This window comes from Scaptodrosophila lebanonensis, unplaced genomic scaffold (assembly GCF_003285725.1).
Source record: "Scaptodrosophila lebanonensis strain 11010-0011.00,11010-0021.00 unplaced genomic scaffold, SlebRS2 tig00000001-arrow-pilon, whole genome shotgun sequence".
Classification (NCBI taxonomy): domain Eukaryota; kingdom Metazoa; phylum Arthropoda; class Insecta; order Diptera; family Drosophilidae; genus Scaptodrosophila; species Scaptodrosophila lebanonensis.
This window is the reverse complement of record NW_022060529.1, coordinates 19,795,858-19,821,425: the sequence shown is the minus strand read 5'-3', so window position 1 is coordinate 19,821,425 and position 25,568 is coordinate 19,795,858. Positions and strand designations below refer to the sequence as shown.

The following is a 25,568-nucleotide window of genomic DNA, read 5'->3' as shown; positions in this document are numbered from 1 at the left end:
AATTTTCCGGCATTGTTTTTGGTCAATCTTTACATACATATATCTTCACATACAAAAACACGTCTCTTAAATATGCATCTTCAAGTTTGTTGCAACAAATACGCTTTGTGATAAGACGGGCGAATAAATTAAATATTTATGTATATACTTTATTTAATTAATTTCGACCTAAAAGTTTGTGATTATCAACAAATTAACTCGATTTTTTTTTTTGAGAAAATTTAGCACAAATAGCCAAATGCTTTGTGAAATTGTTAGTATTTATTGCTACAAAAAATAATTAGCACTAGTCTAACAAACATAACTGCCAACAATAGTAAATAATAAGACCCATAAGCCATACCAGCGCTAGAAATTAGAGAATCCACGTTTCTAGGTTTCTTTTCGCTATTGCTTTTATAGTCCATAATTAAAAATAAGTCTTTAAGAAACTTAAATAATAAGGTCTCTTTAGGATTACTTTCTGATTTTATTAAAAAGCTTCCAAACTAAGGGAAGGCCCGTCAAAGTTACAATTAGTTTCAGTTAGGCCTCCCAATTTAGATCATATAACACAATTATGTATAAACATATGTTTCTTTTCTTATTATAACTATAAAAGTCAGTTTCATTAAAGTGTTGCCAATTGAAAGAATTGTGTTTTGTGTTTCAACCTGATTTCATTTTATGAATTTGCTTATAATACTGTTGGCTACCAAAGTTTTTTGGCAGCTGTTTTGAATCCAAAGCAAAAACCTTGATCCCAAAGACAAAATGAAACTACTTAGAGCAAGAATAGTATAATATTTATTTAATCACTTGAAAACTATTTACCGTGCGTGGAGCTAGGAGTTCAATAAATGATTAAATTAATTTATTCATTGTCATTGTTGGTCCTGCAAGTTATAATTGGTTTGTGATGAACTACTAACCTAACAAATACCTATCTCTATTCTGTTCTAAAAGTATTATACGCGTACAGTAAATTTTTACGATTCACATTTGGATTGATTGTGCTAATTGTTGATTAATTTATTTTGACTTCTTTCGGAAGAGATGCTTTAATAAATAATTAATTTTGAATTTATTTATTGAAACACTTCCCAAGTCTAGCTTGTCTTAAATTCAAATTCAATAACAGTTATATCTTTTTATTATCAACATAATAAAATTGGTACTAAAGTGATATTCACGATTTTATTGAAATTGGTATATGATAAGATTTAAAAAATATTGTCTTAAAAAATAGCAAAATCATACATTTTTTCAAAAATGTAGCGTCAATTTTTGTTCAAAAATATTTAAAGTTGATGCAAGAGTTAAGGGAAAATGAATAGGAAAGTTTTTAAATTGTTTGCTAAATGGCATAATTTTGATGGTTGTATGATATATTTAGCAGATTTAATTATGACGTCCAATTGATCAATTTAAGATACCATTAGCGTTAAAAAATGGTCCGCATGCATAGAGGTTCACTCTTTTGCTTTCGCTTGCGATCTGAAATATTTCGCTATTAATAGATAGAGGTTGCCTTTCAATTTGTACACTTGCTCACCCTTTGAATACAATGGTTAATTATACAGTTTGTACTCGCATTTTGTTGGACATGAATGTCAAAAGATAATGAACAACACGTGCATGAATCAAACCAAAGCAAAGCATCGGGCTATTTCGCAAGTTGTGCTACGCTATTAAATTATACCCGCGGCCTTAACTCGATTTGCATACCTCAATGAATATCAAATATAAACAACATAGCAATATGTTAATATCTATATATTTCACTTTCCCTTTCGTTATGATGCTGGCTAGCATGGCTTTTTTTTTTGGCTTTTGTTTTGATATCGAGCTTCGTTGTCCCACCTCTGGGTCGTTGTAATTTTTAAATTAAGAATCTATTGGGTTAGCTGAAAATTAAATGCTATACAAGTATAATTAAGAATTCTATTTCTTATCTGTTGACTGCAAGTAAATATTTATGAATCAATTTTTGGGCGGCAGTGGCTATGAAGCAAGCTGATTTTTTTTTTTACATTGCTGTGTGTGGTTATTGTTTTTCCATAGAAAGTTAACCGATGGCGTTGTCGCAATCATTCAAACCTCTTACGTAACTATCTTGGCCGCGTGTCGCGACTTCAGTGCATAACTTGGACCACCATTGTTACTGCTTGAGACTCGTTAAGTAAATGCAGGCGGGAAGATTGTAGTATCTCATGGATTTGTGTGAATTTAAAATTTTGTCGTCACGTCAGTAATTTCCAGCCACATATTTATAACTCATTAGCAATCGGTTCCTGATTATTATGGATGTAAATACTCGTAGAGGATGTGGGAGGTTGAATCTTTGAAAATGCAATTCCTATATTGCTGCAAGTCTTCATTGTTCAAAATAATGTTTGAAATAGGAATCACCTTTGTTATCCGCCAAACTCATTTGAAATAGTTAACATTTGTTCAGCTTTGAACATCCGAAAGCCATCACAATCATTCAACAAAGTTGCACAAATATTTGGGTCCACCATTGACTTTGCTCGACCTCAGTGTATTGTTTCTGAATCTTCAACCAGCCAACCGACCAAGCGACCGAGCGACCGATCGAGTATTGTTAGTATAGAGATTGAGATTGGCTATTATGCTTTGCATTTGCATCTGTTTATATCTATTTGTAGTTTAAAGCCAAACTATTTGTCAATGATCGTTGGAGTGTCGAAGGTGATTTCAGAGGTCGTCAGAGGAACCAAAACCCCCACTTCTTTTTTATTTAATGCTTAAATATTGTTACATATAACTAAGCTGTTAGCGGAAGAATGCTTTTCCCGTAAAGCAAATTTATGGATATGAATATCAATATTCCCACAAAAATGACACCAAAAAGCATTTAACATGTTGCCTTGTTAAATAACAATATGTTTTCGAACTCAACAAAGCGAAGGTGGCATTAGAGGTCGATGGAAGAACAAAACCATGCGTTCTTCTCATGCTTACTTTTAACTCTTACGTTTTAGTCAGAAAACAGATTTGTGGATATGAACTGAGCTAAGATGGCAGGTAGATTATGATCTTAATATGCATATTCGATCGGTTAGTATATATAGTAGGTCCTTCACTTGATTTCTACAAATTTTTGAATGTTTGAAACGTACATTGTTATCCTTCTCTTTACCAGTTGATTTTAAGCTTAATCGACGATGTTTTGAAGTAATCTTAGTTACTTAAATTCGCGAAATTAGTTACTTCGGGTAACTAGTAGATAGTTACTTCACCAGTTACGAATATTCCCACGAATACACCATTTAACTTTTTTTGTTAGCAGCATTTCAATTTGTTCGAATTAATAAAAATAGAACTGCAGCTTGGCACGAGTATACATAACTATAATTATAAATATTTATGAGCCAAGCTAAGCTAATTACTAATTAGTTTGCCAACACTTTTGAGTTGAATAATGAAAACATTCACCAAATCCATTCAACACTATTCCATGAATGCTATCGAAATCAACATACAAGTATGATTGTTTTTAACTAAACATAGGCAATAGTTCCGCTATCGAAATCATACGATTGTCTTAACTAAACATACATAAGCAATAGCTCGTTTCTCAGTTAGTTAATATGCGTACAAACGCAATAGGCAGTAGATCTAAAAAGTTGAAAAACAGAAAAAAAAGCGCCAGCAATCCAAAGCTATGCAACGAGTGTGAAACGGGTGTGTCTGAGTGTGTTTGTACGTTCGTGTTTCTACGTTAATTTTCCAAAATCGAGCACATTCGCTTTTGGCAGGGAGACAGTCGAGCGGACATCTAGACAGGCCGATAGACGTGCAGACGTTTTGTTTGGCTTTTCCCGGCAAATAGCAAATAGCAAACGGCAAACGGCAAAATCAGCAAAAAGTTTTGGCAAGAAAATGATCAATAATTTAGCTACAAAGTTTTCGCTGGATTTGTTGCCTTTGCTGGTCGAAACCAGTTTGTTGCCTAAGTCTTTTGATCTGGACCATTCAACTGTGCGCAGTCTAGGCGCGCCCATTACCTTCCACCATAGTCCGATGGTGCTAAATGCGTCAGATTTTTAAGGGCGTTATGTATTTATTAGCTACGGCATCCCTTACCGCAACGCAAGTAATTAAGTTACCCGAGCACCCGAGGTAGTTCCCGCCCATAGATATACCTGAGGTTCGGGGCTAGACGTGGCGCTTGCCCGCTAAAAATAAATACATACTTTCAAAACGTTCCGACGGCGACGGCGACGGTGACAGCGACAGCGGCACGCCCGTACACTAACTATTATTGCGGGCATTTGGCGGTCGGCCGGGTGCTCAGCCCCCTGGCGTCCACCCCTCTACCAGGTATGTATGTACGGGTATACATAAGTATTCAGCTATTTGCACCACGTTCACTTTCGGACATAAACAGCGTGCGCTTTTCTGCTCGATTTGTTTATACTCGTATGTACATACAAAGCTGTTGATCATTTCCCACACTCTCGTTCGCTGCATTATAGACCGGTTGCCAGCCTCCGTTTCAGTTTCGGTTTCTTTCGCAGTCGTAGTCACAGTCCCCGTCCCAGTCCCAGTCCCAGCTATAGCCTCAGCTATTGTCGTCATACGATCGCGTTCGTCTATGCCTTCAAATAGTGTGTGTAGTTTTGCGTTTTGTTTCGGCTTTTGCATTCTGTTGTTATTAAAACGGACTGGCAGGCGCAACCGTCCAAAATTGTCGACATCGACCCAATTCAGTTAATAAGAGGCGGTTGGCTGGTCAGCGGTCGTTGGTCGTCAATCGTCGGTCGTTGGTCGTTGGTCAGCGGTAGGCACTGTCTGTGGTTTTCGAGCGTTTAATTTGCATGATTGTTTTAAAGCACTCTACCAAAACATTAATTATCTACCAGAAATCTTGGGGTAAATTGGAAAGAAAGCAATTTTCGCGCCACTGACTTTAATATACACTTAAAACGATTAATTCAAATTAGATTATATTTTTTTTTTTCTTCTCAAATTTGATTTCGCAAACTTGTCTTAAATTATTGTATCATTAAATGCGCCATTTACTTCAAGGACTGTATACGTTTTATAGATAAGTTATACTACATTTTTGATATACGAGGGCACGATGAAATGTTACTGGCGGGGCCATAAAAACGACCTTCTCCATTAACCAACCCTTCCTCAAAACGATATTATAGTTATCGTTCGACGATCGATAACTGCAGTTTCGAATCGAAAACATCGATGCCGATGTCCATCGATGGTTAAAAAAAATCGATGCATCGCAACAACACATCGATGCATCGATGTTTTAAAACATTACCTTTTCCTAGAAAAAATGACTTAAATTTGGGGGGAAACCCACAGAGAGGTTTTAAATGAACAATTTTTATTTATCAAAAAAAGCATAATGTGGTTAACCAATAAAGAACTCATAATCCTGACTTTTGATAAACTTCTATGGCTTACTCACAAACCAACTTATTATTTGCAGTTTCGAAAACAATTCAATCAAGCAATGTGATAGGTAACATTATATACAAATCGAAATGAAGATCAAATACTAAACGCTAAAGTATATCTAACAATAAAATTAAAATACAAATACATATACCTCCCGTAATCGCACAAAAAATATGAGCGCCCAACAAAATATGAAAAATATTCGATGGATCGACGATACTAACATCGGAAAACACCGATGCATCGTGGTAAAAACATCGTCGATGTTCGATACATCGATGTTTTTTTACATCCCTATAACCTTTGACGAACAAATCGGTAAAATTCATAGTTCTGAACGTCCGTCGAATTAAATTAATAGAGTGATAGCCGAGATCGCTGAGATGTTTAAAGAGCGCAAATTTGTCAAATTTTGAGTAACGAATTGGACCTGACAAAGCTCTCGGCAGGTTGGGTGTCGCGTCTGCGCACTATCGATCAAAAGCGAATGTTCGAATGAATTGTTGCAAGTCGTGACAAAAATCCATGAATTGCGCTTTGAACTGCTTCAGCATCCATCTAACTCTCCAAGCCTAGCTCCAATTGCCTTCTGTTTATTCCATAAGCTCGATGCTGCGCTTGGGGGGCAGGAATTTCAAATTCTGTTCAACTCTTGTACTTTTGTCAGGATAGAAACATTTCGGACTGCCCTCGTACATAGTCGTAAGTGAAGTTTGAAAGCTTAATTCAAACAGCGCTTATTTCTCCCCTCGAAATTATGTAATACATGTAACCAATTTTTCTATAAATACGTATTGATGTGTCACATTTAAATGAAAGCACAGCTTTCTGTAGGATAATCTTTAACGAGTACTGGCTTACATAGTCTAACAAATAAATTGTTTCGATGATATATAGATGGCTATAGATAGTCTGAAAGTTATGCTCCAGTAGTTATTTGTCATTTAACGCATTCAGATAAAGCATTGGACTCTTATGTAGTTTGCCATTTAAGTTCAGTTAAGCTGGGGTTAAAATATGTACGTCCCTTTCCATCTTTGTTAACCATATTGTCCTTTTTATTGCTATACTATAATAAATGCTTGAAAACATAGTGTATATACATATTCAAATCTTAATTTGCGAATAATATTTCTATTCTCTCTCTATTAATCAAAATCATTTTCACACTTTAATCGCTCCCAGGTGGTCGTTTTTTGTCTTTACCGCAAAATTCGAATTTTAAATTAAATAATAATCAATACATAATTTACTAATAATTATAGTTTATGTTTTAGATTAAAACTTATATGTTTTTCACAGCTACGATTTCCCAAAAAGCCTAAACAGGTTTATTTATTTTATTTATTTATTTCAACAAACATTGACTGTCGACATAGGAAAATATATAAAAAGCATCTTATAAGCTAGAAAAGCCTAAGAAGGAGAAATTTAATCAAATTACAATAATATCTAATTACAAGTATTCCTAAAAACGCCATGTCTACTTTATCTGAAATCTTAATTTGCGAATAATATTTCTATCCTCTCTTCTAATCAAAATAATTTTCACGCTTTAATCGCTCCTAGGTGGTCGTTTTTTGTCTTTACCGCAAAATTCGATTTTAAATTAAATAATAATCAATAATTTACTAATTATTATAATTTATGCTTTAGATTAATACTTATATGTTTTGCACAGCTAGTAGGAGGCTACGATTTGGGAAAAAAGCCTAAACAGGTTTAAATAAATAGTTTAATGGTAAGAAAACAGGAAAAATGACAGAAAAATTACGAAAATGTAAAATTTTTAGTGATGAAAATAAAATATTGAATGTAACATTTTTTTAAGAACTTGTTAGGAAAGATATTTTTGAAATATGCTAGTTTTGTTTATACCCAATGGGCCCGAAGTGTTCGCCTCTTCTTCCTTTCTACGGAGCTACATAATATCGCCCATAAAGCTAGATCAAAATTTCGTAGAAATCCAAGATTTCCATAAATAAATTACTCAAACTGTTTTTAAAGCTAACATTTCCAAAGAGTGTGTTTCTTAAAAAGATCTTTTAATGTCTATTTCATTATTTCTCAATGTTTTACATGATGTGACACTAGCCTTATTGCCTAGCAATTGCCTTATATAGTAGTAATCAGTCGATTAGTTTATAGTCGTCATCTTGATAATTCCCTTTATTCAATTCGGAAAAACTATAATTTAGTTTTGCAAGCTTTGTGGCCCAACAAGTTCACTTATGCATGGGGTTTATGGTGGAGAAGCATTTGAATAACAATACATAGTGCCTGCAGTGCTTTCAAACTTGCCAGTAGATTACAAATTAATTAATTGGTATGTGTTGGATATTTTTCGGCCTGCGACATTTATGACAACCTAGACCTTCCCCAATACGTAACGAAGCGTTTTCGAAATTTTCATAAATTAGTTGCGTTTTCAAAACCACTTTCAATAAATAAATGCCTATGCGTGTATACGAGCAGACACTAGTATGTGTATTACCTTGGTGGTTGCTTGCGTATGTGTGTGTGTGTGTGTGTCGAGTGGGTGGCTGGGTGCTCAACACTGCCACTTTTTACTTTGATTGTCGCTATTGTGGAGCCTATGAGACACACACACACACACATGGCAGCTCGCACCTATTTGATGTATATGTGGTGTGAGGTCTGTGTGTGTGTGTGTGTGTGAGTGTAGTACGATATACAGTTAGTCGTAGTGCGAAAAACCAGTTTGTTACCTCAGTCTTTTGTTTTGAAGCGCGCATTTCACACAGAAGGGCAAGCCGCAGCTTAACACACACACATAAACCCCTCTATATAGTCGAACAACAACCTGTACATGCTCAATAATGATAATAATAACAACAACAACAACAACAACAGCAACATGATACAAGTACATATGCACATACTATATACATATGTACACATACATACATATGTATATGTTATGGAAAATCGCCAAATCTCACCTTGTGCGCAGGTTTCCATTGCGTGTTGTCTTGGCTGCGAGCTTTAGGTTGCCGGCGGCGCTGCTGCCGCCACCACTATTCAGTTGGCTGGCGCTGGTGCGGGGCAGACGGGGATTGCTGTTGCCAGCCACAGGGCGCACAGCTCCACCTGATGAATTGCTGGTCGCTGCCGTGCCCGGTAGCGCCTTGCCCGCGTCTACAATGCTGGCGATCAGCAGCAGGAGTAGAACGAGCATTAAGGCCAATCGCAGCATTGCGTCTCTATAGGACCGAAAGGGCCACATTCTTTGTGAATATTTTTGCAATTTGTGTGTATATTTTTTTGTATGTACGAGTATGTACTAATTCGTTATGGAACGCGCTTAATTCACAATCGAAACGCAATTGAAATTATGCTGACACTTCGCGTTCAAATCGATCTGTTTGGCGCGGCTGCACAAAAACACAAAAAAATTTTAACTCTCATTTGACGCATTTGGCGCATTTGACTTCATCGATGCATTTTTATGCGATTTGTCTTGATCAGCTCAGCTCAGATCAGCTCGGCTCAGGTGCGTGGAATCGAAATCAGAGCAAATTTTATTCATGTGCACGCGCGCATGCACAAGTGTGTGTGTGTGTGTGTGTGAGTGTCGGTGGCTTTATGTGTGCGTGTGTGTTCGTGTGTGCCAGATCGACATGGACCTTTCATTAGAAGAAATATGTTTGTTTATTTCATTTTTTTGTTTTCAATAAAAAATCTGGTTTTGTATGTATTTTTGCAATGTTTTTTTTTTGTATATACTATACATACATATATATTTTTTTGTTTTGTATTTTTATGACCGGCTGCTGCCTTGTTCTATTTGTATTGGCTTTGCAGCAGCAACAACAACAACAACAGCAGCAGCGAGCTTAATATTTCTAATTGCAAGATCAAAATAATGCTTATATCAATTGTTGTTTAGCTAGCTAGCTATTGTTTTGTTTTTTCTTTTGTTTTTGTTCTACAACAAAGTCGTTGCTGCTGCGCCCGTGGCAACATGGCCAATTATTTGTCATTCATTTGCATTCAATGCAAGAAAATTCACGACGCCAATTTACGTAATTGCTGGTCGAGTCCGGGAGAGGGGTACTGCGGAAAGAAAGGAAACGGGGAAAGGGGTGGTGCTGTTGCATTGAATTAAGCGCATGGGCATTAGAATTCATTTAAAATAATGAACAACTATATACCAAGTTTAATCTAGTACTAATCTCCAATCGCTCTGACACAACTGCCTAAATGAGTTGTTGGTGTAGATGGGGGGCGGAGCCTGTTAATAAATTTCTCAAACATCTCACACTCCAAATACAATCAAAATATTACTGCTGCATATTTGAATTGGTAATTTGCACTCTTTTTTCGCACACTCTGTTTTATTCGCTCGATGGATGGACAGCCACAGACCGAGCGACTCCACTTTTAATTTACGACTATGGCCGGACTGTAACTGCACAAATAATGCATTGAGCGAGTAGTTGTGGCTATATATATGTATGAACATATAGTAAGTAGTTATATTTTGTAACCACAGTGCGCGCTGCATAAAAAGGTTTACAACAACAGTAAGAACAACAACAACGCACACTCAAACAATCGCAGAGGCACAGGCGCAGGCGCAGACGCGGACGACGAATGCAGAAATTAACGCAGAAACGAACATTTTTCAAAAACTCAGCTCCGTTAACCAACCGCACAAAACCGTGGCCGAAACTCATCTGAGCTGTAGGCTCTGATCAGTCTCAGCTGGGAGCTACAGAGCAGCTCAGTGTCGCGCTGCTGCGCCGCGCCAGTGCTGCCAATTAGGCTATTTTCCAGCCACTTCTGGAGCATTTCAAATGCTGACGGCGGGACTTGAAGGGTTTTTAAAATTTCAGACTGCTTTTTTTTAAAGTAAATTTACAATATAAAGATTGTATATCTAAACAGACCATTGACATCATGTCATTTGTATTGCTTTTAATTTCGAAGAATTTAGAAGTAGTCAGGGGAGCGTGGTAGAGCCTGCAAAAACTCCTCAATACCGACCAAATCAGACTGCTATATTAAGTAGAAGTCATTGGAAGCATTTATCTTAATTTCTGCAGGAAAATAAGTTCTTAAAAGTATTGCTTAAATGAGTAACGCTTAGTAGGAAGTAATGTATCCAAAATATTACAAACAAACAAATATGGACTTATTATTCAAAATTCCAAAGTTAAAAAATTAATAAATTTTAAAAGAAATAATTATTTTCTGAATTTTGTTGGCGACTACTGAGAACCTGAGGCTATTAAAGTGTATGTTTTCATTAAGCCTGAACACCTTTTCTCCCTATAATATTCAGAAGCTATAAAAAAATTGTTTTCAATTAGGTTAATTTTTTCCTTTGGTACTAATGCGTCTAAACGTTAACAAGATATCAACTTTATTTCAGAATATTGTAATATTTTGAATAATGGAAGAAATTTGAATTACATACTTAATAGCTGATACTTTTAAAGTTTAAGGGCATAGTTTTCCTATGGAAATGATAGCGATAAAAAAATCACAGCCTTATGATTTTATAGTTATTTTTATCACTTCTAGCTTGTTTCAATTGCTGATCTAGCCTTTTTTCATTTCAGCAGTTGGGCAACACTGCTTGCAGTCTGTCTGATAAGTCTCTCAGCTGAAGTTTGGCGCTTGGTTACAACACGCTTGTGATTTCTCTCTTGAGAGCAAGAGTGGAACTTGTTTGTGTTTTTTGTTATTCAACGAAAGCGAGAGTGGTCGACTTTACAGTTTCTGTCTCTTCGTTTGTGTGCATGTGGTGTGCCTGTGTGTGTGTGTGTGTGTGTGTGTGTGTGTTGGGGGGGTTTCGCGAAAATCTGTGGATGTAATGTTGTTGGAGTCCACCACACCGTTTCGACGTTGGCCACCGAGTTTTGAATCAATCGATGATTTTTCTGCATTCATTTCTTTTGGCTCTTTGGTATGTGTTTTGTTTTAGTTTTGCTATTTTTTGTCTCTGTTATTTTTTATATCTATTTGATGTTGTTTGTTTTTTTTTGTTTTTTGTTTTTGCAAGGCGAAACTAGTTTTGCATTTGTTGCTCAAATCTCGTTTTAGTTTAGGTCCAAAGAAACTCGCAACGAATGCGGCGGCACTCGTTGAGTTTGAGTCTTTTGTTTGAAAAATGCATAATATGTATTTAGGTTTATTGCGTGCGATTGAATTGGCTTGTTGGCAAGATGAAAGTAAGTACATACATACATACATACATATACTCGTTTACAAATGACCGGTAGCGGCGTCATATTTTTTGAAGGATTGCATTTAGCCGTTAACAATGATAACATCGCATTAAGTTAGAGCACTTCATTGTAGAATCTTGACATGATATCGTTGAGCCAAGTCCGCACGATTTGGATGCGTGTATAAACTCCGGGCTTATTGGGCAATGCACAGCCTACACCCCATGAAACAATCCCGTATAGCTCCTCCCGTACCACCAATGGCCCGCCAGAGTCCATTTGGCAGGCGTCGATGCTACCGCGCATATATCCCGCGCACACCATTCGATCGGTTATGATGTTGCCCATCAGACGATTGCACAGCTCCTGATCAACAATCGGTACTCGGGCGTAACGCAACAGCTCAGTGCCAGGTCCAAAAATAGTCGTATAGCCCCAGCCGGCAATTGTGGCAAAGGTTCCGGCCGGTACAGAGCTACCTGCCAAGGGAATGGCTCTCACTTTGTCGCTAAAGGCCATGGGAGAGTCCAACCTGACAATACCAATATCCCAGTCCATTGTCTGTCTGGTCCACTTTTCATTGTAATGGAACGCGGCCACCGTGAATAGTTGGCCATAGTCTGCAGCACGGTTAGTGCCGCCCACCTTAATTTTCAGCATGCGGGGCGTGGTCTTCTCCAGGCAATGCGCAGCCGTGACAATCGTCCGCTCGTTAACAACAGCCCCGCCACAGAAGTGCTGGCCATATTGCTGCAATGACGCCATATAGGGTATGGAGCCCTCAATGGCTGGAAAGCCGCCGACAATTCGCGGCTTGGGATGTTGGCCTTGGCCTAGAATGCAGCTTTTCTCGGCATACACCAAGATGGTAAAATATAATAAAATCGTCTTCAACATTCTAAGCTTTCCAACTTTTTCTGGCAACCAATCTTCAAAGACTGGAAAGCGTTCGATTTACGGGGTACCTCGGAACGGTGACTCAAAGCACAGCATTTTGATAAGTAAAATGGCAAGAAGAAGCAAAGAACATTATTTTGTAATTAGCAACGAGCAGTTTTATCTTCGGCGATACTCGGAAAGTTTTAGTGCAACGTGTGTAATGGAGATAGCGAATATTTTATGGGCATAATATTTATGACCGTGATAAGTCAGAGAACATGCTTTTGGACTAAAAAGGATGCACAACAAATCAAATCTATAATTTCAATAAGATTTCAAGTTAGGGAAATCAAGCATTATTGGAATATAATTGTTTTGAAACGAATTTAATTTGAAATACGCAAATATTATCGGACTCTAAAGCAGAACCGCGAGAAAGAGAATTAATCACAAACACAATGCAAAATAAAAATGGATGTAAAACAATATTTAAGTTCATTAGCTATATATAAAAAATATATAAATACATATAAGTAAATAATATTAAAATCAATCAATATTTATAGGTATTTCAATATCTCATGGGTAAATTTTTCCCCCGCTTTTTTTTTGCATATTAGAAACTTTCCGTTCACTCATAAACTGTAAAAGCATACATCATATATGTTTACGTTGATAAGGTTTTATAATCTGTACTCTTTATTATTAACTAATTATAGATACACACCAATTTATGATGCCAATTTTTGTGAATAAATGCAATGAAATGAAAATATTTCAATATTATTGTGTGGGAAAATCTTTAAGTTAAGAAGAATTAAGAAATATGCCACTTTTTCAGTACGTCCACCGAATAATAAAATGTAACGATAGCTGCAACTAAGAATGGATTAAAATATTAACATTCATTCTATAATTTCAAATAAAGTGCAATTGCAGATTAATTTTATTTGAAAACGAATATTAGCGTTTGTAACAGTCGTGCAGGCTCAATGCTGCCAGCTATGAAACTGCATAGTGTTGTAAACTGCAAAATTACTAAGCTGCCCAAGAAGGGGTACAATTTTGACAAGTTGGCACACCAGCAGATCGCGCAAATATTTAAAACATACAAGTAGTTTTAATAAGCGCATACATTCGTGTTGTAGATTATTTTTTATTAGTAATCAGTAAAACGCAGATCACTTGAATTTGGCGTGCATTATCAGAATATTGATTGGTTTTCATTAGTAACAAGCCAAAGTCGAGTGTGTGTATACCTGTGTGGCAATATATACAAATGCTATTTTTACTGCGTGACGGTGGTGGTGTGTGTTACTGTTGTTATTGTTGTTGTTGCCTGCTGGAGTAGAACATCTGCCGCAGAGAGCGTGCCACCGAAGCGACGCGCACGCATGCTCAGTGGAGAGTAAATCGGCAGCGACTAAAGAGCTGAGCTCGCAAACTCGCTTTTGTTTACGCAGCTGCCACAAATTTAAAAATAGCGTCGGCATATCGCAAGGACCAAAAGAATTGTGTGCATCATATTTGTTTAAATTAAAATTGAATTTCGCCTAAACTGTGAAATAAGTGAAAAATGTCGCCGCATATATTTTTGATACTGTTCGGTCTCACTATCGTGCGGCTTTGCTGCTCCTTTCCCCTCGAAGATGAGCAGCCGGCAACGCAACCGAAGCATCATCAGAACTGGAGGCGGCAGGAAATGATGGATAACAATGGCCTTTATTGGCTCGAGTGGTGGGTCACGGCAAAGAAAATTCATTTTCGCATCACGGTCAACACGCAAGGCTTTGTGGGTCTGGGATTTTCGCGAAAAACCGGCCACATGGCTGGAGCGGATATGGTACTCCTCTGGGTAGACGATCGGACTGGAGAACCCAATGCGTTGGTAAGTGAAGGCTTTGTTTATTTGCGTGCCATGGCGTTACTTGATATGGCTTACATATCGGGAAAGGGCGGGCCACAAAAACAAAAAGGAAGCACGAAATGTGTGTGTAGCATCCTTTCAAATACTTGCCGATCCAGTTGAGCAACTTTTGTTGTTATTGTTTTTGTGCAAGACATACTATACTATACTATACGAGTACATGCATGCATCGTCATACAAAAATCCTTGAACATGAAGTTTGGGGTTGTATTTGCAATTTTTTGTTTTGCAATTTTGTTAATTTTACGATGTAACTGCGAGTCAGAACTCAATTAAGCGGCCTGTGGAGTAGCTGCGCGGGCAGGTAAGCGGTCGCTCGCTTACCTGGCCCGCCGCTAGAGCTGTGCACGTGATTAGGAATGCCGTCACAATCACGCACATTTACAAAGTCATTTAGTTTTGTTAAATTTACCGCAAGTCACGCATTTTCTCTATATTTCATTAACACGCAACTTTAGGCGATATTTTTTAAAATAAATAATTTTATTTATTTATTTATAACCTGTGCCCAAAGGGTAAAAGGGGCTGGCCGTTCGTCGGTATGAACGAAATGATCTCAGAAAGTATAAAGGCTAGCATAATTAAACTTTGTATGCAGAAATTTTGACATTTTCTTAATTTTATTATTCTACACATATGAAGGGAGTATTTAAAAGTTGGGACACTCGACTTTAGCTTCTCCACTTATTTCTTTTTATTTTGATACAAAAGTTGCTCGAAGTTTAAGAAGTAGTATCTGTTTCTCGTTTGTATAGCCTATACCCAAAGGGTAAAAGGCTATACTAGTCTTGTGCGAATGTATGTACAACACAGAAGGAGGCGTGGCAGACCCAGTGTATATATTATTGATCAGGGTGACAAGCCGAGTCGATATAGCCATGTCCGTCTGTATGAGCGCAAGGATCTCAGAAGGTACAAGAAAGCCCTATGCGGGTCAAGTTGTTTTTTTTTATTCTGATACACCACCCCCCCCCCCCCCCCCCCCCCACTCCACCGACATGCATGCATGTAAACACGCAAAGACACGATGCTGATGTAAATGTATGCTATTGAAACTGTACATGAACATGTCTTTAATTTAATTAATATAATTTTTTTTTTTTCCATTTTTTCCTTTTTGCTGGGAATACAGAGTATTTAAGACTCGCTCGACTTTAGCATTTCTTTCTTGTTTTAGTTTCTTTTATTATTGTATACATATGAACAGAGTATTTCAAAGTCGGGATAACCGACTTTAGCTTCTCCCCTTCTTTCTTTTTAGTTGTTCGAAGTTTAAGAAATAGTATCTGTTTTTTCGTTTTTTGAACGTAACGTATAGATTTTTCTGTTTCCGGAATAGATTTTTCGGAGTAGTTCCCATAACGTACTTTAGGTTATCAGTTCTAACAAAAACGTTATCTCTTTTTAATAACAATTGCTCAGTCGTAGCCTAATTTTCCCACAAATTTGTTCAATTTTTGTTTGGTTTAATTTCATGATATAGAGATACCGGTTTTTTCTGAAATATTCACAAAATTCACGGCACTTTATAGCTTTTTACGATCACATTTTAACAAAAATATTTATACAAGTATATATATAGTGTAACCGAGCTGCCTCTTTATTCCAGGACTGTTACGGCTCATTTAGTCATCCGCACTTGGCTCCGATGCGGGATGATACTCAGAACTACCAGGTCATCAGTGGTTCCCAGAATGGTACGCACACAGAGGTGGAGATCTCGCGACAGATTGAAACGTGCGATCCCTATGATATGCCCATTAATGTAAGTTCTCAAAACGGGTTGAAGGAAAACCTAAATGTAGGAACAAACATAACGACTTAATTTCAGGGCGACACCATTAAGGTGTTGTGGTCCTTTGGAGATACGGATCCCATCCATGGAAACTTGAAGGGTCACGGGCGAAACCGTGGGGTCAAGCCCTTGCATCTGTTGAGTCCATTGTTCGAAAAAAGTGCCGCCATTTTACAGCCAACAACCGGCAAGCGTGAGACACACAAATGGGATATATCCATGCAGAATGTGACCATCGAATCGTCAATGGATACCCTCTATTGGTGCAAAATTGTGCGGGCGCCCGTGCTTAACAGCAAACAGCACATCGTGGGCTATGAGGCGTTACTCACGCGTTTCGGGTGAGTTGATTACAAAATTATCCATTGTTTTAAATCGATAATGGAATGTTTTCTCATTTGCAGCAAATCCCATCAGCCGCTCGTGCATCACATGACCCTGTTCGAATGCTCCACAAAATCCTATCCAGGTGCGGACTCGAGCTCCTGGGATGTCTGGTCGAAGAGCACAGGTACGGAGTGCAACAGTAATCTGTTAACCCCTCGGGATTGGGACTCGTGTGCCACGCCCGTGGCTGTCTGGTCCATTGGTTCCACAGGCCAGTTCCTGCCGCCGCACGTGGGCATCCCAATGGGGGGCCAATCGGGTGCCAAATACTACATGCTCGAGGTTCACTACGACAATCCAAATGGCTTGCATGGTAGGTGTTCCTTTTAGATTAAACAAATTTCCGCTAATTGCTGTTCCCTATGCAGCCGTCGATCACTCGGGCTTTCGGATACACTACACGCATCACCTACGGCCCAATGATGCGGGCATAATGATTAGCGGCGTCTCTGTCTCCGACACTCAACTAATACCACCTGGACAGAAACTGTACCGCAACGTTGGCATTTGTGGACCCTCCTGTTCGAATGTGGTGAGTAGTTTGGGACACCGCCCTTTGTGATATTTTGTGAATCTTTCAACTCTTCTCCATCACCAGATGTTTCCCAGCGATGGCATCAAAATTATATCCGGTACCTTACACTCACATCGGGCTGGCCGCAAAATGAGTTTGCGCCATGTTCGAGCTGGTAAGGAGCTGGAACGGATTATTGAGGACGAGAACTTCGATTACAACTACCAACAGGTGCGTCAATTGGCCAACGAGACTGTCGTCTTGCCTGGAGACTACATCATTACGGATTGCGCCTATGAGACGACGAATCGCAAGCGTCCCACCTTTGGCGGCTATTCTACCAAACAAGAGATGTGTCTCTCGTTCATCACATACTATCCAAAGATCGATCTAGCCGGCTGTTATAGTATGACTCCGGTGCGAGAGTTCGTCGAGACCTTTGGCGTTATGCAGTTCTACTCCCTGAGTATGACAGATGTGGAGAACCTATTTCTCTATAATGGCAATCTATTGGACTACATACCCAACACCATCTATGCCAAGACGAAGAAGAGCCGTGCCAATATGACCGCCGAAGATATACTCTACGAAGAGTCCTTATTAAGTATGCACCATTTCTCTTGCTTTACGTATCTAGTGTTATAGCTCTTTATACCTACAGATCAGCTTCTCATCTCGGACCCCGTTGAGTTTCACGATCGCACATTTCTCTCACATCTAAATCAGTTGCCGTGGTCGGAACCGCTCTTCACAAAGCGCGTGGAACACGCCATGATTAATGGCAAGCACATGACTTTTTGTCGCATCTCAAATGAGTCAATTACGATTGTAAGTGTTTCGTCTTGCACCTCCGCTAATGGAACATATCGCCTAATTGTTTTATTTTCTTTCAGCCCTCCGAAATAATACGTTACCCGAACTTTACGACTTTTGTAAAGCCGCCTAGTACGTGTCCCTATCATCTTTTCATAGACAACGCTCCACTTATATCCAGCGCACCTCAACTTGTGGATGACTTAACGCTTTGGGTGTATCTGCAAGTGATTGTTGTGTGTCTATTAGGAGCGCCATAGATTAATTATTTACCATTATTTAGAACTTAATTATGTTAAGATGATTTTAAAGCCCAACTTTAGGGCATCCGGTTACAATCTATCAAGCAATAATTTATCATTTTTTATAGAAGCTGTTTTCAAATTCTATTCACTCCATCCATTTATATATTTACTCGTTTAAATTTTTTTCTTTGGCAGATAATTTTTTGCTTAAATAACTTCAATGCACTTTTATACCTCATATATTCTTACCAGTTTTTCAAATAGTATCATTTTTTAAATTTTGCATTTAAATTTTTTAATTGATTAGCCTTACCTACATACTATGTACAAAGCAGATAGCATACAACGCTAAAAATGTGTTTAGTCATACGAGTTAAGCAGTCTATATATCAAGGCTTACTTTGATATTCGCACACACCTATATTTAACAAATTAAATAATCCAAAGATATATTTAAGACTTTAAAATAGTTAAAGAATTGTAATGTATTTCTAAAATTGGCCTACTTAAATATACAAAAATATCTAAGAAAATACTTGCACTTAAAAATTTAATATTTAGGAAAAACGTAAGTACACCTCATTCTGTTTTTACACGGTAGATTGGTTCCAGAAACAACCGTGTAGAAAAAGACATTAATCATATGCGAAAATAGGTGATGGGTTCCTTATCTCTAAAAAAAAGATATGCGATTTTTAAATTTCAAACTGTGTTATATCAAAATCGTGTAAAAAAGACCGGGTAAAAACAAAATTAGGTGTATATTCATCCATTATTCAAAATATTGCCCTTTTTCCAAAATTGTGTGATGTGGTTGGCTTTATTTAATTACCTTCTCCAAAGTTTTAATAATCGTCTTTGGAATAATTACGAATTGTATAAGATATGAAAATGATGTTTATTTGTCTTAAAAAGTCGTAAAAAGTCACTTTTGACTGATTCCAAGGCTGCGAAATAGAATTTCAAAAGTTGTTTTGTTCATTTATTTTAACGGCTATGAGGAAAAAACTGTGTTGGCTAACGTACTACTTTGATATTTTGGTATTTATTTTACCATACATTCTGTCATTTTTCTTTTGTATACATTTAATCACACTATACTTTTGCGTTCGTCGACAAAATATCGATAAATCGTTATCGTCGGTAAAACCAAGCAAATTGGTTGCAGTAGACGCAATTTTCTTTTGTGAAGTTGGACAATTAAGAAATATATGAAATGTGTGAAATAAAGGCGAAGTAAAGGCATTTTGTGAATTGAATGAGGAAACGATAAGAAAACGCACGAAAATGGATGTGGACGACAATTTTTATGGTAAGTCTGCGTCACGCTGTCCTCGTTTTTCTGGGCCATAATGATACATATGTATGTATGTATGTACATACACCGTCATATTTTCTGACCCTTCACTTTTTGCTGTGGGTGCATCACTCACTATGTATATGTACATACATATATATAAATGTTAATAAATGTATATACATTTTGAACTATTAGTCGTATTAGTAGGTGCTTGTGATTTCATTTTTTGATTGTATACAATTTCTATTGTTCCATAAAGGAAAATATAATTTGATTGAGTTTCCATATGCCAGCTTTTACACGGCAGCTACCACGTTTTTTTTTAACGATGACTTTCTTTTCGATGTGCCGCATGCGGGCAAGTTTCCTTTATAAAAACAGGTTTTTCTATTATTCAATTGGGAGATACCAGTGGAGGCAGCATTATGTTAAGTTGTGGAATGAATGAATAACGCAGCTACTTTGTATATCTTTCCTACATCTAAAGTGTGGTATTCAATGTTGTTCATCCTTATCAGCAGTGAAGTGCTTTTAGTGATTTTTTCCTTCATATGTATTTGTGGTCCAACGCTGCCCAGCGGGACTGATAAGATTAGAATACTACAGCAGATATGATTTCGAAATAGTTTAGACGCTCAGCATGCGGCAACAATTCATTTAATCAGAAGTAATACAAATAGCTAAAATGCAATACCTACATCTACTTGCAGACGAATTGTCGTCTTTTATGCCGTCGCCAGACGAGTATGGCCTCAATAATAGTGATCTGGACGACATCATCGGATCGACAGTGTCCCAGCTGGATTCATCTATTGATTTAAATACCTTCATACCGCCACCACCACCTGAGCAGCTGCCACCGCAGCTGAACACATTGATGTACTCGGATTTACCGCAACCAATTGGACAGAGCCAACTAGATTTTGATTTAGGTTTTGGTTCATTATCGGCATTCTCTTCGCCTGCATCGTCCTCGGAACGCACCCCATCTACATCCTCTACGGAAGGACCCGACTACTTTGACGACTTGATGAACTTCCTTAACAAATCTGATGTATTGACCCGTGACAATCTATTAGAGCACATGCAGGCCCGCAACACACCCTCACCAACAGGCAGTTGTAGCAGCTCCAGCGGCAGTTCGACCAGTGGAGTTCACAGCGACATTTCGGACACGTGCAGCAGAGCGAGCAGCGTATCTCAGAGCAAGTTGCACGATCAGATCGACATCGAATCGGCCGCGTTTGGTTCCCAGCAGACACAACAAGCAACATACACGCCCAGCTTTGAGGATGCAAGCCTCGCTTCTATGCTTAGAGAGGGCAGTGAAGATATGTTGATGCAGCCACAACCTCACCTGATGTCGGTAATTACAATGCCCGTATTGCAGCAGCAGCCGTCAACGCAGCCATTTACCGTCAAGGTTGAGCCAGGAATGCCCGTCCCAATAATGCCGCCACCCGTTAAAGTCGTGCCTGCACCGCTTCAGGTGAAAATAGAAAACCCTTCACCCGCTCCTGAGCCGGCCACTGCTACTAAAGTGGTCACATCGGCAACCACAAGCACCGGCAAACCGAAAACAATATTCCTCTCCTCCAATGACTTCAAGGCCCTCATGCAGAAAATGAATTCTACCAATGCCAAGGGCGTGAAGATTAACGGCAGCGTCAATGCACAAATGCCCAAGATCATCATGAAGACCAACAATGGCAAGATAATAGCTGCCAATAAAATGGTGCAGCCGATGAACGTCACGCATGTCAACGCTCCCAAGTTGGTGAACCAGCAGACTTCCCATCCAACGAAACTCGCAACGAGCAGCCGTGCCGCTATCAGTGGCACCTCCCGCCCACTGGCTGCAACAACAACACATACTGCATCGTCTGCAGAACCATCTGGTGTTATCTACAGGGGAATGATTGATGAGAAAATGTATAAGAAGCAGCAGCGCATGATTAAGAATAGGGAGTCGGCATCGCTTTCCCGCAAAAAGAAGAAGGAGTATGTCGTCTCGCTTGAGAGTCGCATCAACAAACTCGAGCAGGAGAACTACACATTGAAGGGGGTAAGAACGAACTACTGTTGCTGTTGCACAATGTGGCACTTAGATAGATGTCTTGTTTATTTCGGTGAAGTCAAACAATGTTGCATAAGCAGTGTCAGCATATATCTTATCAATGGTCGGTGGCCTCGTTGCTAAACTGCACACCCAGACCGAGATCGCTCAGCGAGTCCGTACTGATAAGCAGAATGTCAGAAATAATTACAAATACTAGGCGACAGCGACGCGTGCAAGTTTCCAAACAGGTTTCTCGGTCCACACATTTGTTAAAACGCAAATGCAACTTCACAATTAATTCAATTTCATTGTTCAATCTTTCAAGAGCCATGCTTTCAAAACAAATGACACAGACGGTTCTGATTACGTTTGCAAATCTAGGCTGTGGATTAAATGATTCTCTGCTAGCAGTTTCCATTTCAATCGCAGTTTCTTTTCACTAACCAATACATTCTCCAAACACTAAAGTGGCTTTTTTATTCATTACAGGAAAATGTTACATTGCGTAATCAATTGGTCGCCTTTGCCAGGACCTGCAAGTGCCGCGACGGCAACGTTAGTGAATTTGTGCTTAATTCGCTGAACGCATCGGTTAAGGGCGAACAGCAACACGTGAAGATTGCGCCGAAACCCGCTCTGAAAAGTCTCAAGCAACGAATGACAGCAGCCACTGTCAAGAAGAATGTAGCTGTGCTGTTTGCCATGGCGTTTATGGTGACCCTGAATGCGGGCAACTTCCAGTCATATCTGAAGAAGACGAATCTAGATGGGGATGGCGCCGTTCTTGAGTCCATGGTGGAGGAGCCCATGTCCACTGGTCGTCGTCTGCTTTGGGTCGAGACCGAGGAGGAGTACAATGAGAAGCTGAACCGCAGCAAGCGCCAAGCAGCAGCAGAATTGGATGTGCCACCACTGCACTTCCTGCGCCCCGCAAATCGTAGTGCCAACGGCACCAGCACGGCAGCTAGTGAGACCAGCTTTGATCCGCCACCGCTGGCAAGTGTTGTGCCACCCAAATGCAATGGATCTTGTGCCGCAACTGCAGCGAGTGGCAATCAGTCTGAATTCTCGCGCCTGGCACATAATCTGCACAAATGGATTGACGGCAACGACTATCTGAATCTGAGCATGCACACGAAATTTGGCAACGAACTGGACAACCCACATGGCTTCAAGTTAACAACGGACTATCTGGAATTGAAAACTGACATGGAACGGCAATCGCCTCATCCGGGCAAACGCAAGATATACATCGACTACAATGAAAAGGTGACTGGCCACAAGCAACGTAAAATGGACACTACGGATACGAAATTACATGAAAAGGACGACTTAATGCCGCTAACACATAAGGACAACGGAGAAAAATCACTAAAACTATATAAGCCGAACATTGACGAGGAATACTTGCGACTATTTAAGGGCATTAAGCGACAGGACGACACTTTTTACGTCCTCTCATTCAACATGGAGCATATTCTGCTGCCGGCCTCTTCCTATAACAAGAGTACCAGACCGAAGATGTCATTGCTATTGCCAACCGGCGATCCAACAAGAAACGGCGACATCGTCCTAATGCAGATCGATTGCGAAGTATTCAATACCACACAGCTCGAGCTGAAGTCCCACATGATACCGGCCAAGCTGCGCCCAAATGTGACCAAATGGCATCCAACCACACCCAAGCCGACCGATGTGGCTAACAATGAGACGCAAGGAACAGCCGCGAAGTCGCGCGATAAATTGCCACTCAAGTTTGAGCCACCGAAGGAGAAGCCGCGCGTGCGTACATATTTTATGATGGGCCCAAAGAATCAAGCCGCGGCAGCAGCATCTTCGGAGCAGCCCCGTTTGGTCAAATTTAATAGCACCGAACCAACTATAGCCAATCAGCCAGCCAGAAATGGCACACTATATGCGCGAATGCGCGAAACAGTGCGCGGCGAGTTTGGTCCTTAAGGGATCACACCAACCAAGCCTTTAGCTAGATCAGTGTTTGTACATTTATTTCGGTTTCACCCGTCACGTTTTGTATTTAAATTTTGAACTCTAAGGTTCTCTCATTCTACTTGAGGTTTCTCGTTTCAAAGCTGCATTGCATTTTAAATATAAATCGGAAACTAAACTGCTCATCCATATTGAAGATTTTAATTAATTGTATTGAAAGTTTGCTCAACAAAGAGTCAAAGCGTTCACGGCGTGAAAGTATTGTATTAGACAAAGCATTATATTTTGTTTTTGACGGACAGATGTAACTTAGATCTACTTTTTATATGTACTATATATGTTAGGCAATTATATGATTTCTTGAAGATGCAATTTTTATATTATAAGTGTAATATTATTATCAATCATTTTTTCCTGGCACGAAAATGTTCTTTCACATATATAATAACCGGATATGCAATAAACAGATATACACTTTTGTTATATAATAACTTAGTAAGTACTTTCAATGTGGCAATAGCAAATAGTTTTTAATATTTAGTTAAAAATACTATATATAAATTACATACAGGCTGATCAAATCAAATGTTCAGTTGAAAATGTATTAGTGCTTTGTTTATTTCACATATGTTTTCTTATGTCCCAAAGTTATTAAATCAACGTAGAATTAAGAAAACTAAAACGGACTTTTTTCTTCTATACGAGTGATTAAAAACATTCCAATACTATATATCTATACAATAAGTATAAAATCATCATGAAGATTGACTCGAAATTCTGTATTGTATGTCTTTGAATCTAAATCTACAGTCTATTGGTATATTTTGGCAGAATGATAGCTACGTTATATTTTTATTGGTACCATTGTTGGATGCTTAGCTGGAATAATGATGCTATGTTTAAAGTAATTATATAATAATCTGTCATTAAATGAGTGCCAAAAAACTTATTGTTTTAATCCACACACCTGATCCAATTACGCGTAGGCTGTTACTGTCTTCAGACAATTTCAAGAAATTAAATCTATATAACTATGTCATGTTTGCGAAACCCAAATAAAGCTGGCAAAGTTGTTCACCTTTGCTGCCAGACCCTACGTCGTTAGGCGCGAATTACTTGCAGGTAATTTTCACATTATTACTGCCATTATGTAGTTTGTTTAGTGGCTCTTATTGACTCATACAAATATGTACATAATTATTATAATTTGTTCCTACCACTCTGTTCTGGTTCAAACAATCATGGTAAGTTCAAGTGAGGTTAGGTCGTTTGGTCGGGCAACTTTGGGCGCCTGGCTTTTCTGTCTTTGCAAACGAGTCTTATACAACTTTTTGGATAATTGCGCTCGAGGCATTTATTTAAACTTGAACTTGTGTTTTTTGACATTAAGGTCTCTTATGAAGGGGACAAGTTATCAGACTGCAATATAATTTTAATACCGATATGCTGCAATAAACCCCTTTGTTAGACTTCAGATACTTACTGATATGATTAAAGGCCATGTTTGACAATTCTAGCAATTATAGCTTTCGAGATCCCTCCGCTCATTTAGACAGATGGACGACTGGATGAACTCTTACATATCGTTCCTTGCATCTTTTTGGGCTTTGAATTTACATGAGACAGAAGAGCTTATATCCATTATTCGAAGGACGCAGCGCTAGAAAAGAAGTTTCTCCTTTTCTAATAATTTATATTTCAAGTAAGAAAATTATTCAATATGTTTTAATTGAAAACAATACCTTTAAATTTGTATTGAAAACAAGCGAATCCAATTAGTAAATGCTTTGTTTTAAATCGTTCTATCCGGCCGATTTTTGAATTTCGGGACCCCAATGATTATCCTTCAATTTTTACTAATAATTCCCCATTCGGGTTTTTTATTTTGATTTTTATGCGCTGTGTGGCTTGTAGTACTAAACCTTAGCTAATTTTGTAATACAGTTTTTATTATATGGACTAAAATGAATTATTCGTTATTGGAAAAAGGAATATCGAATATGCATTTTATCGAAGTGTGTAACCGAAAATCCATTGAACAATTGGTTTTCAAAGCTAACTAGTGGAAACACAATTAT

The 25,568-nt window shown here is 38.5% G+C and overlaps 4 protein-coding genes across 4 annotated transcripts in view; 2 read left to right on the top strand and 2 right to left on the bottom strand.

The window, feature by feature from the left end:
* LOC115620116 overlaps positions 1-8,790 on the bottom strand; it is a 29,408-nt gene extending 20,618 nt beyond the window's left edge. Inside the window, exon 1 of the mRNA XM_030513274.1 lies at positions 8,391-8,790. Within this exon, the coding sequence (XP_030369134.1) occupies positions 8,391-8,674 (284 nt within the window). The 5' untranslated portion in view covers positions 8,675-8,790. The remainder of the gene's footprint in view (positions 1-8,390) is intronic.
* A 2,777-nt stretch (positions 8,791-11,567) lies between these two features.
* Positions 11,568-12,543, bottom strand: LOC115631555 (trypsin 3A1). Its single transcript, XM_030528346.1, has one exon. The coding sequence runs from the start codon at positions 12,519-12,521 to the stop codon at positions 11,739-11,741; it is 783 nt and encodes a 260-aa protein (XP_030384206.1). The 5' UTR covers positions 12,522-12,543; the 3' UTR covers positions 11,568-11,738.
* Positions 12,544-14,079: 1,536 nt separating this feature from the next.
* LOC115631027 (MOXD1 homolog 1) lies at positions 14,080-18,199 on the top strand. Its single transcript, XM_030527687.1, has 8 exons — positions 14,080-14,391; positions 16,040-16,195; positions 16,262-16,566; positions 16,630-16,925; positions 16,981-17,144; positions 17,211-17,730; positions 17,788-17,954; positions 18,020-18,199. The coding sequence occupies exons 1-8, from the start codon at positions 14,080-14,082 to the stop codon at positions 18,197-18,199; spliced, it is 2,100 nt and encodes a 699-aa protein (XP_030383547.1).
* A 1,131-nt stretch (positions 18,200-19,330) lies between these two features.
* LOC115632299 (cyclic AMP-dependent transcription factor ATF-6 alpha) lies at positions 19,331-24,172 on the top strand. The gene is made up of 3 exons (XM_030529402.1): positions 19,331-19,496; positions 20,195-21,549; positions 22,033-24,172. Exons 1-3 carry the CDS (start codon positions 19,472-19,474, stop codon positions 23,500-23,502), a joined length of 2,850 nt encoding a protein of 949 aa, XP_030385262.1. The 5' UTR covers positions 19,331-19,471; the 3' UTR covers positions 23,503-24,172.
* The last annotated feature ends 1,396 nt before the right edge of the window (positions 24,173-25,568 follow it).

Bases quoted from the DNA above. Each gene is read 5' to 3' on its own strand.
- LOC115631555 (XM_030528346.1), bottom strand. From the start codon at position 12,521: ATGTTGAAGACGATTTTATTATATTTTACCATCTTGGTGTATGCCGAG.
- LOC115631027 (XM_030527687.1), top strand. From the start codon at position 14,080: ATGTCGCCGCATATATTTTTGATACTGTTCGGTCTCACTATCGTGCGG. The intron at 16,926-16,980 runs GTAGGTGTTCCT...TTCCCTATGCAG, and splicing joins CAATCCAAATGGCTTGCATG to CCGTCGATCACTCGGGCTTT. The intron at 17,731-17,787 runs GTATGCACCATT...TTATACCTACAG, and splicing joins CTACGAAGAGTCCTTATTAA to ATCAGCTTCTCATCTCGGAC.
- LOC115632299 (XM_030529402.1), top strand. From the start codon at position 19,472: ATGGATGTGGACGACAATTTTTATG. The intron at 19,497-20,194 runs GTAAGTCTGCGT...ATCTACTTGCAG, and splicing joins TGTGGACGACAATTTTTATG to ACGAATTGTCGTCTTTTATG. The intron at 21,550-22,032 runs GTAAGAACGAAC...TATTCATTACAG, and splicing joins AGAACTACACATTGAAGGGG to GAAAATGTTACATTGCGTAA.